General features: G+C 35.8%; 1 protein-coding gene across 17 annotated transcripts in view; it reads left to right on the top strand.

Annotated features, from left to right (window-relative positions):
* Positions 1-13,988, top strand: part of LOC145670574 (uncharacterized) — a 216,704-nt gene that overhangs the window by 170,948 nt on the left and 31,768 nt on the right. For 3 of the 17 annotated variants that reach the window (XM_081739440.1, XM_081739438.1, XM_081739432.1), the window contains exon 2: positions 13,275-13,573. The exons of 12 other annotated variants lie outside the window; for them this stretch is intronic. In XM_081739440.1, coding sequence (XP_081595566.1) covers positions 13,287-13,573 — 287 coding nt within the window. In that variant the 5' untranslated portion in view covers positions 13,275-13,286. Of the gene's footprint in view, positions 1-2,419; positions 2,938-4,277; positions 4,396-13,274; positions 13,574-13,988 lie in introns of those variants that run through there. 2 more of the 17 variants (XM_081739436.1, XM_081739399.1) reach the window with 2 other exon arrangements.

Genomic DNA, 13,988 nt, shown 5'->3' with positions numbered 1-13,988 from the left:
CTGTAGTACATTCTGCTCAAGTTTTCATGTAAGTTCCTAGTTCCTGACGTTCTTTCTCATTGTGTCTGTATCCTATTTTAATGTAAAATGGTGTCAGTTGAATCGGGAAATATGTTTATAATAAATACGTTTAAAAAAAAGCATGTAGTACAGTTAACTATGGAAGTGAGAGGACTTTGCTAATGCCTTCATTAACCCTTTGGAGTCATAGTACCTATTTTTAGATACTAAAGTAGTGTCTTCATTATTCGATGTAAATATACCAGTAAAGCTTTTTACTTCGGGTTTGTTTTGTTCTTCCTTGTATAGAGGCATTGTAGAACACCTTTTGTATGGTTTCACACCTTTTCTGCGTCGAGACACATGGGTTGATGACGTCATAACACTTTTAAAAATATGTTTCGTTAGGCTTATTTTTATTATTTTTGGCGGGCTTACTTTTGCATCTAGAAGATTGAAATTTTCCACAAATATTCAGTGCACGGTTTCGTATTTTTAAGACTTTTTTCAGATCTCTGCTTAACACAGGGGGAGGGGAGAAAAGGTAAAGAAAAGAAATTTTTGCCAAAAAAAATCCCCTTTTGCGATTTTCCGCCTCAGGTACATGGTGGAGACATGTAAATTGGTACTGCTTGAAAAGCTGTTCTATTCTGAGGAGAATGAGGTACGAACTATGATCTTTAGGATAAATAGGGATGGTGCTGTAGCCGCTTGACTGCAAGTCTATAATCTATATATTAAAATGCTACAAAACCAATAAAAACGCCAAATTCCAACATCTAACTTTTGATTTCAAACCTTTGATTTACTGTTATTTGTGATTTCACATTTAACATGGACAAATATTTTAAACTATGTGTACTTTAAGTAAATAACTTAAATAGATCTTTTTGATAAAGTTTATATGTTTAAAATTATTGTTCAAAGCCTTTGTGTTTTAATAAGCCTTCTCCAAAATCAATACAAATGAATTGTGCTGCCATCTTTGGAATTCTGTGGCCAACACCTTTCGACAATGAGATCTCGAAAGCTACAGGCTCTAGAAAGATGTTTTCACTGATCGATTGCAAATTTTACGTAGATTGTCCAATTCTAATTGAATATTAAAAAAAAAAAAACATTGCTATTATTTTTATTACATTTTTACGGGTACACTGGAAGTGTTGAAATTAAAAACTAAAGCATCATATCCTATGCATTATACATTCCAACACCACATAATTGTATACAGATGTTCATTGTCTCTCAGGCGTTTGTTTCATGGCCAAATGATGAAAAACGAAGAATAACCACTTCCCCAGTTTAAGTTGAATCTTGATTGTATAGAGTATTTTGCCTAATGAACACCATATGTCATTGATATTATAATGAATTGTGTGTGTAATGTATTGCTTATTACATACTGCATGCAAGAAAAAAAAAAAAAACACTGACCATACATGAATTAAAAACTCCAACCGGAAGAAGGCTCAAATCTTGCAAACGGTGCGAGATATTGAAAAAGTAATCGAAAAAAATCCCCCCTTTATGGTATCTCTCGCCAATTTTTATCAAGGCGTCTTTCACTTGTGTCTGTAAAGGGACATGTACAGATGTGGGGAATAACAAGGAGATTCATGCTCATATGTGAATGATGCGCTATGTAGAGAGCGCAGGTTCAGCTAGTTTACCTTAAAAAAAAAAATAATAATAATAATTTAAAAGGATTAAGGAAAAAGGAACTTAGAGAAATAAATCAATTTTATTACACTTGAGTTTCGTGTACTATGCAAAATAGCCGCACCCTGTATATTACATATAGTTCTGGAAGAAATTCTCATGAATAAACCGCATGGTTTTGTCTTGTTTCAATTAACCTAATATGCAATTTTTCTTCATAATAACAAAATAACAGGAACAAAAATACTTCTGTATTATCTTCAATTTTCGTTTGTTTTCTTTTTATCCTGTTGCCGTCACCTTCGTGTTTAGAACGAGCGTTTAGCTGCCAGACGTCGTCTTTTCGTTTTCGCTTGAATGAAGAAGCGAGCAAGGTTAACACGCCAGCAAACACACGTTTATCAAACATTTTCTGTTACATAGTCCCATGTAAGACAAAAGAACTTCTCTTATTCACATATCTAATGCTTTTCCCCATCCACATTAAGAGTTGCCATATTGTGCAGTTTTGCCCTTTAACCTGTTTTGTGATGCAAATAATAGCATATGTATTGATTTGTTTTAGTAGCCTCGCGTGTATAGGCCGCCCCTCCATCCTATCTTTTTTTTTTGAAGGGTGCGGCTTATACACGCAAGAGTGATAGCACAATGACTGATCTTTAACTGCATTACGTGTCACGAACTTGGAATGTTCAGGTGGCGCCACAATTGCTTTCGTCTATTGGCTTATGCTGTGCCTACGTGCTCCTCCCACAGTCATATGCCTTGTCAGTTTCATTTTATCTGCAGCTAAAGTAACAGTGATATTTAGTGTTTGCAAACAAGTATTGTAAATTTCACTGTCGAGCTTTAAATTATGAATTTTTGTAAGGAAGGTTTGCGTAAAAAAACGAGTTATACCGTAGAGTTCAAGCTCCAAGTTGTATCATACGCGGAAGAAAATGGGAAGCGAGCAGCTGCTCGGAAATATACCGTGAACGAGAAGTGTGTTCGTAGGTGGTGCGAACAGAAAGAGCAGTTGAAAAAAGCACCGATTTCAAAGCGTGCATTTCGAGGGAAAAAGTGCAAATATCCAGAGTTGGAAGACGAATTGTATCAGTTCGTTTTGGAGAACAGAATGTACGGAAATACCGTTTCCATGGGAATGCTTCACGCGGAAGCTAGCAAAATAGCCAGAAGGAAAAAAATACCCGTTGAGGAGTTCCATGCCAGCTACGGTTGGCTACGCCGGTTTATGAATAGACGAGAGTTACTTGGTGGCAGCACTGGAGTCGCAAGGTAAGTTGGTAGCGCTGAAAATATAAGTTTCGAAGTATGAAAATTTCAATGTTGTAGTCCTTAATGCAATTTCGCGTGGTGAATTGTTTACTAGCAGTTTTAATATATAATTTGTAACACCTTTGTGCATATTTTGGAGAGCAGAGTAATATTAAAGTCCAGAAAAACTATTTTAGTTCTTCCACAAAAACAAATGAACTAAGTTTCAAACATGGAACCTTAAGACATCCTTAAGAAGTATAAAAGTGCATTAGTGTCATATTTTCTGTTTTACCTATCTGTATATCTATCAAGGGAGAAGGAGTGGAAGTCTGATGAAGACACAATTATTGTGTCGAAACTGTTACGTGATTGTGTGTGTTGTTACATATATCACATAGCCTTGCTCAGTGTTTTATTGTGTTTTAGTACATTAATATTGTGTGTGGAATTAATATTTTTCTATAAGTTGTTCATTAAATCCTCAGTTTCAATATATCTTTTGCAAAACAAGCCTCTTTATCCGTTACTATGATGTAATACTATCCTTTCTATTTATTGTTTTGCAAATTTGTTATTAAATAATCTGATAACACAATTTTCCAGACAGAATTTTAAGATGTTCATGAGCAAGGAATCAAATCTCTTCTTATACCTTTGTTGTTTAAGAGTACAGAGGGCTAGTACCTACTTGCGTTGCTCTTGTCAAATTACTTTATAAAATATGAAATACTATATACGATATTTTAACTGAAAAAGATAGTATCATATTAATTATAAAACCTTTCATCAAAGTGTTAGAAACAACGAGAACTAACACTGATATACAAATATTCAGATCATGTCTCCCCCCGCCCCTCACACACACACTTTTAATGTCCAATCGCCGTCACTGCAGCTACATGCAAAGGTTTTCGCTGAAAAAGAAGAAAATAATAAACCAAAGACTACAATCGATGGACCTCGTGATATGGGAGAATATTTGATTAGGGGTGAAAACGTCCCATTGAGATTTCATTGTACTTCGAATAAATACATGTAATATTTGTCATCCTGATATTCCCCATGAATTTTTACGATTCTAACAATATGATTTTTGCATGAACATATTTTCTTTGAAGTTTTTTTAAAAAAACAAAGTTGTTACGCAAATGTCATTACCGCAACATATCCTCTCTCCTCACTAACACGTTCTTTTAAATAATCCACACATTCAAGAGAATATACATTGTTCCTAATTACTCCGATGAGTAAATTATTCCACCTTTATTTCTGTATATTTTATTGTTTTTAAAACAGTCTCCAGATTAGTATGTCATTGCCACAGAAAGTTGATGATTGAATTCAGCAATTTCGAACTGGCAACATTGAAAAAATAACAAGTGAAGAACGATTTGACGTAGTTATGTGTGATGTACGCGAGAGCTCACATGTAATTTGTGTTACTGAAGATTTATTGTGCTTCATTTCTACGTTTGGGTAAGTATTTTTATTCAACGTCATTACCACTACGTGTATTTTAGTTTTAAGGATTTTTCTAATCAAAAACCTTTTTATGAAGGTACATTGTGCTGTAATTCATTACATTTGTCCAACTTACCTCATTGCCGCCATTTAACAGTAAACAATGACAATAGGATTTTTGTCATTACCGTAACTGTCATTACCGCAACCTAATTTTTTGTTGGGGTAATGACAAAGAAATGTGGTAGTGACTATTGAAATACAGAAATGTGTTTCTACTGCATAGCATAACTAGGCTATTTTTAGTATGTTTTCTTCGTAATAGTACAAATTGTGCAGATCATATCTTTATACTAAAGGGAAGCAAACTACTACGATTTATGCTGTTTAGACTGTCAATTACGGCGTGTATGAATTAACTACAGTTAGTTAATTCCTAAAATTAAAAGTCCTCTGGTAGTTGTTAAGGCAGGATTTTACTTTGACTCGGAAACTGACTTCAATTGGTTCTTGTAGGTTCCGTCACTTGTTGGAACTGTTTGTACCAGTGTTGGGTAAGTTACTTGTAAAAATGTAACGCGTTACAAGTTACTTTACTTCGAAAGTAACGCGTTACTTTTAGGTCCGAAACTTTAAAAATGTGAAAAAAATTATTACTTCAATTTTCTGTACTACTATTACTACCGCTATTATATTATTATTATTATTATTATTATTATTATTATTATTATTATTGCACTTCTAAATCGCTTTATGTAAATGCAAGGACAAATTTTTACTTGATATATGAACATTTTCATATAATGTAACATTGATAAGTTACTCGTTCGTAGGGATGGACACGAGCGAGTTTTCTTTGACACTCGATTCGACTAGAAACTTTGAGCTCGACCCGAGAACTCGACTCGAAAAAATTCCTCCAACTCGACTAGAATTGGAGCCGAGTTTCGAGTCGACTAGAGCCAAATCCGATGTGTAATTTCTAGTACATTCTTCAAGTATATTACATAAACAGTATAATTATTATCAATGACACTGCTACAACATATTATTATTATTATTATTATTATTATTATTATTATTATTATTATTATTATTATTATTATTATTATTATTATTATTATTATTATTATTATTATTAATTATAACAACACTGTATATAAAAAGATAGGCGGTTTTTGTATTTGAATACTAAAAAGATAGTTGATTGCCAACCTCGGTAGTCGTGAAGTCTAGGAGTCAAGGACATTGTTCACGAGCTTCTGAATTTGGGTTGAGGGTCTAGGTTGAGTATTCGGGCTCGAGCCCGAAAGTTATAGGGCTCTGGCCAAATATCTTCAAAACTGCTCGGCCCGGGTTTAGAATGTCAACGATTCGAGCAGCTCGGCTCACAGCTCATTCACTATCGACCAGAACCGAGAAGTGAGCCGAGCCAACAGCTCAGTTGAGCCGAACCGAGCAAATGGCTCATCCCTACCAAGCCAGCTCGAGCCGATGGTTCACCCCAAGTGAGCCAGCTTGAGCCATCTTCTCAGTTGAGCCGAGCTGAGCTGAGCTTGTTATAAAAATCTCTTGTGGTCTCTCTATCGAGACGAGACGAGATGCAAGCAGTGTCCCATCTCGTGAGCAACACTAAGAATATTCCATATTACTGTTTAGCTTACATTTCTCATGGCTTTCGTTTTCCAGTGTAATCAGGCCATGATTTCAAGACGACTTAAAACGAACGAGCCATTTATCAAACTCGATTGGACTCGAAACTCGAGGCGAAAAACTGAATCGGCTCGGAACTCGACTCGAGGATATTACCCTTGGCTTGACTCGAAACTCGGCTTGAATTCGAGTCGAATTTTAGCTTGACTCGTGCTTATCCCTATGCGTTAGAAAAAATGGTTGCTTATAATTATTCTCAGTGGCGTAGCACACTTTTGCGGCCCCCCCCCCCGCAAAGTATAGAGAAGGGGCCCTAGTTGTAAAGCCGATAGAAGTAAGATTGAAGTTCTACTTCTTTAAATCTTTATTCATAGCAAGACTTCGCGGCCCCCTATACCTCGGGGCCCCCTCGCACTGCGGGGGTTGCGGGGGCAGCTGCTACGCCACTGATTATTCTGCTAAACTAATTATATAATAATAACAATGTTGTTATGTAAAATTAAAAATAAAGAATATAGAGAAACATTACACTACTCTATAATCAACGGGACTCTAGTATAAGCAAACTGATCTGAAAGAACTCCAATATTACATACCATCAGCAAACTATTGTCTAGTAATAAAGTAGGCCTGCTCATCAAAACAATTTATTCATATTAACTCTTTACTGTAAATCGTTAATTATGTCACCTTAGTTGTTGTTAAATATTTTCCGCCGGGCACTTCAGACACTTTACTTTTAAATTCTGTCCACCATCATCCTCAGCTCTTAAGAAAAAAGTATTCTTTCAAATGTTCGAACAGTAAAATATTTTCGTTCTCTATCTTTATAAAAACAACACCAATCAAAGTAAAATAGACTACCGGTATCATCGCATTAGAAGTTCATTCACTGAATGTATTGATTTGGAGCTGTCAGAATCTACGGCAAAATCTTCCAGGTGCTTGCAATCAGTACACGTGATTTCCCAAAGGCTGTCCTCATCTTCAAAAAACAGCAAGTGGCACTACGAACTTACCTGTTTCTCTGTGTGTCTGTGACTGTCGGTCACTGACATACGTAATTCATGCTCGATTGTTTCATTCTGAGAAATTCACTTACAGGAAAGAGACATTTGTTTCCGAAATATATATATATATCAGCGGCGGCTGGTACTATATGTTGCATGGTTGTGCAACCGGATATATTTTTTTAATACTGAAAATATTTTTTAAATATTAAAGTAGTGTATCAGTAAAAAATAAACCTTTGCTCTTGAGTGCAAAACAGTATTGATGCATTTCTCTAAAAAAAATCAATTAAAAAACTGAAAGAAATAGAGAGATTTACATTTCCAGTGGCAGCGAGCGTTGCCACTGGAAGCAGTAACATTGAGCATATGGCAGCGGGCTCCTATCTCTTAACATGGGGAAGTGGATTTATACTTGCATCGCTCCTATCTTCCCGTATTGGCGGCTTACAGTTGCACGTTATCCCGCAACTGGTCAGCTTCTGTAATAGTTACGAATTCCTCCGCTTAGCAGCGCTTGACTCAATTGATAGGGCGACGGAGATACAGACGCTTGGAAGAAAGAAGTTATTCACAAAACAAACTCGCAAAGAACAAATATAAGTTTCTGGTGGTAGCAGGGACGGATCCAGGCTGAAAGTTTGGGGGGCGGTCTTTCGAAGTTAATAGATTTTATTTAACATTTATAATACAAAGGTAAAAAGTTTTATTTTTAAAAAATCCTATTCTGGGGGTGGGTGGGTGGTGTCCGATCGAGTCTCGAAGAAGAAAATGTCTTACCATTGGTCTAATTCCTAGCTCTGTGTCTTTCGTGCACATGATCTCGTGTTGGATTTCTGGCGGAGAGCATAAACTATTAATATCAAATCAAAAAGAATACTCATCGGTCTTCTTTAGCCTAATTTGCTGGAATGTTAAACTATTTTATTTTTATTTTCATTTTCGAAGGAAAACATCTTAGACTTCATGCTTCTTTATACTAGAACAGCAGACAAAAATACGTGGTTTCTGAAAATGCACATTTTGTACCGTATATTTATACAAAGAAATGCTATCAAAATGCATATTATCGGAGGAGAGAGTGTTTCTGGACCCTAAAGAAAATAAAGCGGAAAATGTTTGCGGTAGCGATGCTTTCTATTCAGAAAAACATGGCAAGCAGCATTTCAGATTTCAATGAAGTCATAGAAAAATTTGAAGCCCAAAAGAACGAAAAAAGATCTTCCATTCTAAAATAATGCATAGTTTATATAATTAAATAATTTTGTTTAACTGCGTGCTTGCAATTTTCTTGCTTTTTTTTTTTTCTTTCTTCATTTCGGATTAACGCCATCATTCATGGCGTACAGCACATACTAGATATTCGATTTATCGCTTGTTCAATAACATGAATGTAGAGGTTTTGTATAAATTAGTGTATAAACGTACATTGATAGTGGTTGTTTGAAAAAAAAAAAAGGAAATAGCTTATATATTAAATCAATATTAGAGAAATAATTTAATCAATAATATACAAATAGAGCTTAAAAGACTTTCCTCTTCATAGTTCCTGATTTTTATTTTTATTTATTTATTTATTTTTGGATAAGACTCAAGAATGCTGGGGGAGGGGAACACTTGCGCATACCTAGATACCTTTGATATTGCAACATTGCAACCGGTGCTTGTACAGACCACGAACCGCTACTGATATATATATATATATATATATATATATATATATATATATATATATTGTAGTTACTCATCCGAAATGTAACGCGAAAAAAGTAACGCAAACTAGGTACGTTACTTAAAAAATTGTAACGCGTTACTTGCGTTACGTTACTTCCCAACACTGGTTTGTACCCCAGTCACTTGTTGGAACTGTTTGTGCCTTTGGTGCTGTTACTTGCTATATAGCAGGGGCGGATCCAGGACGGACTTTTGGGGGGGGTAGGGGGTTGGAATGCTGCTACTTAAAGCTACTTTTAAGAGGTCCAAACTCTGGGATGGCTTTTATATATATGAAATAAGAAAGTTTCCTCTTCTGGGGGGATCGCCCCCCTGTATCTGCCACTGCTATATAGTCCTTTTCACACACAGCTTTACTGATTTTTGAAAAAAATATTTACTTACGCTACGAAATATATTTAAGCGAGCGTCAGGGAGGGGAGGGGGCTCGTTTTATTCCACATTTATCCTATGATAATTTACGTGACATTACGTCACGATCGGGTGGAGCAACTTCAATGTGATTCCTAAACTGCTCCGGAAACCGGGTCAGATGAATCGGTTACAGTAAAACTAACCGAGTCAAAGTAAAAATGCCGTTGTTAGAAATTAATATATTAATATAAATCATGTTGGAACTCTTCATGAATTTGGTAACAGCTTCATAGATTCAGCGACGGTACCAGACTAAAATAAGCGATGGGGAATCTACAAAAATGTCTTTCGAATGTAAGGAGCCTGACATCTGTGGTATGTCAACCAGAAACCAAAAGCATTGGACAAGGACTGATAACTTGACACGACCTCAGCAAAAGAAAATGGACATGAGATTTGGAACATGCAATATTAGAAGTCTTTATAGGGCAGGCGCGTTAAAATCCATAACGAGTGAGTTAGAGAAATGCAGGATGGACTTAGGTGTTCAGGAAGTTAGGTGGTAAGGAAATGGATCTGTGAATTTCGGAAATTTTACGTTCTTTTACGGGGAAGGAAACAAAAATCACCAGTTAGGAACAGGTTTTTTCGTTCACAAACGAATATTACCAGCAATTAAACGGGTTGAATTTGTTACTGACAGACTTTCATTTATTACTCTTAAGGGACGGTGGTGTGATATTATTGTTTTAAATGTACATGCCCCAACAGAAGATAAGGATGACGATATAAAAGACATTTTTTACGAAGAAGTGGAACGGATATTTGACCAACTCCCGCGATACCATATGAAGATTTTATTAGAAGATTTCAATGCGAAGGTAGGACGAGAGGATATTTTCAAACCGATTATAGGGAACGAAAGTCTGCATAAGGAAAGTAATGACAACGGTGTTAGACTCGTGAACTTGGCAACATCCACCTAATCGTAAAGAATACAAAATTCCCACATCGTGAGATCATAAATACACTTGTACATCACCAGACGGAAAAACACATAATCAGATTGAACACGTTTTATTAGATAGAAGAAGGCAATCTAGCATAATTGATGTCCGGTCATTTAGAGGGGCTGATTGTGACACTGATCACTACCTGGTAGCAGTGATAATAAGGGAGAGTTTATCGTTGAATAAAGAAAATATTCATTGTCCGAAAACGGAGAGATTCAATTTAAAGAAATTAGATGAAAGCCAGGTAAGAGAGGAAAACCAAATTGAAGTTTCGAACAGATTCTCGGCTTTAGAAGACTCGGGGTGCACCAGTGTTGAGGATACTTAGATTGAAATTAGAGATAGCATTAAAATTTCAGCAAAAGAAAAATTGGGACACGCGGAAATACGTAGGAACAAACTATGGTTCGACCAGAAATGCATAAAACTAGCAGAGAAGAGAAAACAGGCAAAATTACGTTGGCTACAAAATCCGAATGAAATAACTACACAAAATTTCGTAGACATCAGGCGGGAAACTTTTAGATCAAAGAAACGCGATTTTTTGGAAACTATAATTAAAGAACTTAAAAATAATAGTAAAAATAAAAACATTCGGGACATGTATAAGGGGATCAACGAATTTAAGAAAGGCTATCAACCTCTTGCTTATTTATTAAAGAAAGCTGACGGGACAGTTCTCACTGATACGAATAGCATCTTAAATAAATGGAAAGATTTCTTTGATGATTTGCTGAACACGCAGCCAAATTAAAGAGACACAAATCTCCAAGTATAAACGAAATTCCGGTTGAGTTAATTTTAGCTGGAGGCGAAAAATTGTGGAACAAGGTACACAAACTCATTCTCCTTATCTGGAACAAGGAAGAATTGCCAAAAGAGTGGAAAGAATCAATCATTGTTCCAATTCACAAGGAAGGCAACAAAACTGACTGTAATAATTATCAAGGCATTTGTCTTCTGTCATCCTATAAAATCCTTTCAAATATTTTATTAGCAAGATTGACCCCATACGCAGATGAAATTATTGGAGATTATCAGTGCGGATTTAGACGAAGTCGATCAACTATCGACCAAATATTTACCATTCGACAAATACTCGAAAAAAAAGTGGGAATACCCCGGTACATCAACTATTTATTGATTTTAGAAAGGCTTACGACTCTGTTATGAGCGAAACATTATACAACGTTCTTACAGGACTTGGAATACCAAGAAAGCTAATTAGATTAATTAAAATATGTTTAAATGAATCCCAAAGTAAAGTCCGGGTAGAAAAATTTTTGTCCGCGAGCTTTCACGTCGAGAATGGCCTGAAACAATGAGATGCGTTGTCGCCAATATTATTCAACTTTGTTCTTGAATACGCTATAAGGAAAATGAAAGATAGTAACCAGGGTCTAGAGTTGAACGGTATTCGCCAGGTTATGGCGTATGCTGATGATGTAAATTTAATAGGAGATCATAGGAGAACTATAGAAAGAAATGCAGAGATCTTATTAAATGCTTGCAGGGACATGGGTTTAGAAGTAAATGCAGACATAGTTAAATACAAGGAAGTGCGTCGGGATGGTAATACGGCAAATTATGGATGCGTTAAAATATTAAATAATACTTTTGATAAAGTGCATAGTTTTAAATATCTAGGATCAATATTAACAGAGGAAAATCATATTCACGGAGAAATTAAATGTCGACCAAAAGCAGGGAATTCGTGTTATTATTCAGTTCGAAATCTCTTGTCGTCGCGAATTCTGTTGAGGAATTTGAAGCTTAAAATATATAAAACGATACTTATGCCTGTTGTTCTGTATGGTTGCGAAACATGGTCACTTACTCTGAGGGAAGAACATAGACTGAAAGTATTTGAGAACAAGATCCTTAGACGAATATTCGGACTCAAGAGGAACGGGAATGGGGAATGGCGGAAACTTCATAACGAGGAACTTCATAATTTATACGGTTTACCCAACATTGTTAGGATCGTCAAGTCTAGGAGGCTTAGGTGGACAGGTCATGTAGCTAGGATGGAAGAAAGTAGAAACGCTTTCAAAGTCTTGACTGAAAGAGCAATCGGAAAACGACCATTAGGAAGACTAGGCGCAGATGGGAGGACAATATTAAGATGGATCTCGCAGAGATTGGAATACAAAGTAGAAACTGGATCCAGTTGGCTAAGGAGAGCTTTTGTGAATGCGGCATTGAACCTTCGGGTTCTATGAACCATAGAGTTAGTTAGTTCTCATTTATTTTATCTATGGGGCAACTTGTGTTGTAACAGCTTCTCAGGGGCTTAAGCCCATCTAGCTCTATCTTGTGCTATCACAGAGTAATGTTACATTTGAAACGTTTCATTCATATTAAGTAGTAGATTAATTTTTTTTAAAATAGAATTTTGCAATTTTAATTAATTTTCTTATGTAAAGTTATTCACTAATTTCGTAATAATTTCTTAAAATGTATTCAGAGCCTGACTTACAAAAAATAATACAAAATTTAACATTTTTCTTTTGCTTGTTTTCCATAAGTGAAAGGAGATAATGAAATGCAACTTACCAGAATCATAGTTAATGCTATTCTACAACCGAAAATATGAACCTGAAAAATTTTCAGTGTTGCCATCCATAAATCCATAGAATTCAATATTGCCAGATCAACAACTCCCCCAAAATTTAAGTTACGGCAACGACTAGAGGAACGAACAACTGCATTTGATTACGTATTATGTTGTCTTGGTATTCTATAAATTACTTCTTAAATAGCATTATTTAAGTTTAAGAACTGTAGGTTAAAACAATTTTGTTTATTACAAACTAAATACAACTGTTATTTAAAATGTAGTTCACAGGATTCCAAGACAACAACATAATATGTAATCAAATGCAGTTTGTTCGTTCCTCTAGTCGCTGCCTTAGTTTAGATTTTGGAGGAGTTGTTATTCTGGCAACACTGTAATTTCTATGGATGGCAACACTGAAAATTCTTCAGGTTCATATTTGCTGTTGTAGAATAACATTTATAATTGTGGTAAGTTTCATTTCATTATCTCCTTTCACTTATGAACAACAAGCAAAACAAAATTGGTAACTTTTGTATTTTTATTACGTTAGGTTTTAATGGTTTCTTACAGACTTGCTATATTATGCCACGTCAAGGATTGACTGTTAAAGAGCGGGCTGCTCGTTATAGAGCAAAATTGAAGGAAGATCCAGTAAAATGGCAGAAGTACTTGGAGAAGGAAAGAGAAAGATACAAAGAAAGGGTCAGTAAGGGGAAGCTGAAGCCTGCAAATGAGAGGAGCCCAAGTGAGCAAAGAAGACAACGAAGACAGTGGAGAGAGAACCAAAGAAGGAAAAGAAGCAAAGGGAAGTGCTTATCAAATATTATCAGAGAAAGTCCATCAGCATCTCCTCCACCATCAGAACGAACGTAAGTTATTTAGCCTATGGTAGAAAAAATACAGAGAATAACTTAGCATATGCCCACTACCGTTTAGCTTTCCTTGTTCTGTTGTTTAATGGTTTTGGTAGTTTTTTTTTTTTTTTCGGAAGGGCATAAAGATCAGGGCATGGGGAGACCAACACCGAGGTTATATGCGCCTTTAGATAAGGTAACGAATGGAAAGGGCTGGCGTCAAGGGATGGAGAACCATTAGCCTTCTTCTGAAAACAAGTTCCAGAGTGGTGAGTACCCGAAAACCTATGACTTCACCACCACCCATCACGAAAATACAGTAGAAGATCAGAATACGCCTGATAAGATATTGCCGATTAGTAATTTATTATGTTTGAGTTGTTCAAGATATTCATAGACAATTAAAACAGGATAACTCAAAACTGCCCCA

The sequence above is a fragment of the Thermobia domestica genome, chromosome 2, assembly GCF_964235325.1.
Source record: "Thermobia domestica chromosome 2, izTheDome1.hap1.1, whole genome shotgun sequence".
NCBI classification, from domain to species: Eukaryota; Metazoa; Arthropoda; class Insecta; order Zygentoma; family Lepismatidae; genus Thermobia; species Thermobia domestica.
The sequence above is the reverse complement of the archived record's forward strand: the minus strand, read 5'-3'. Positions and strand labels throughout refer to the sequence as shown.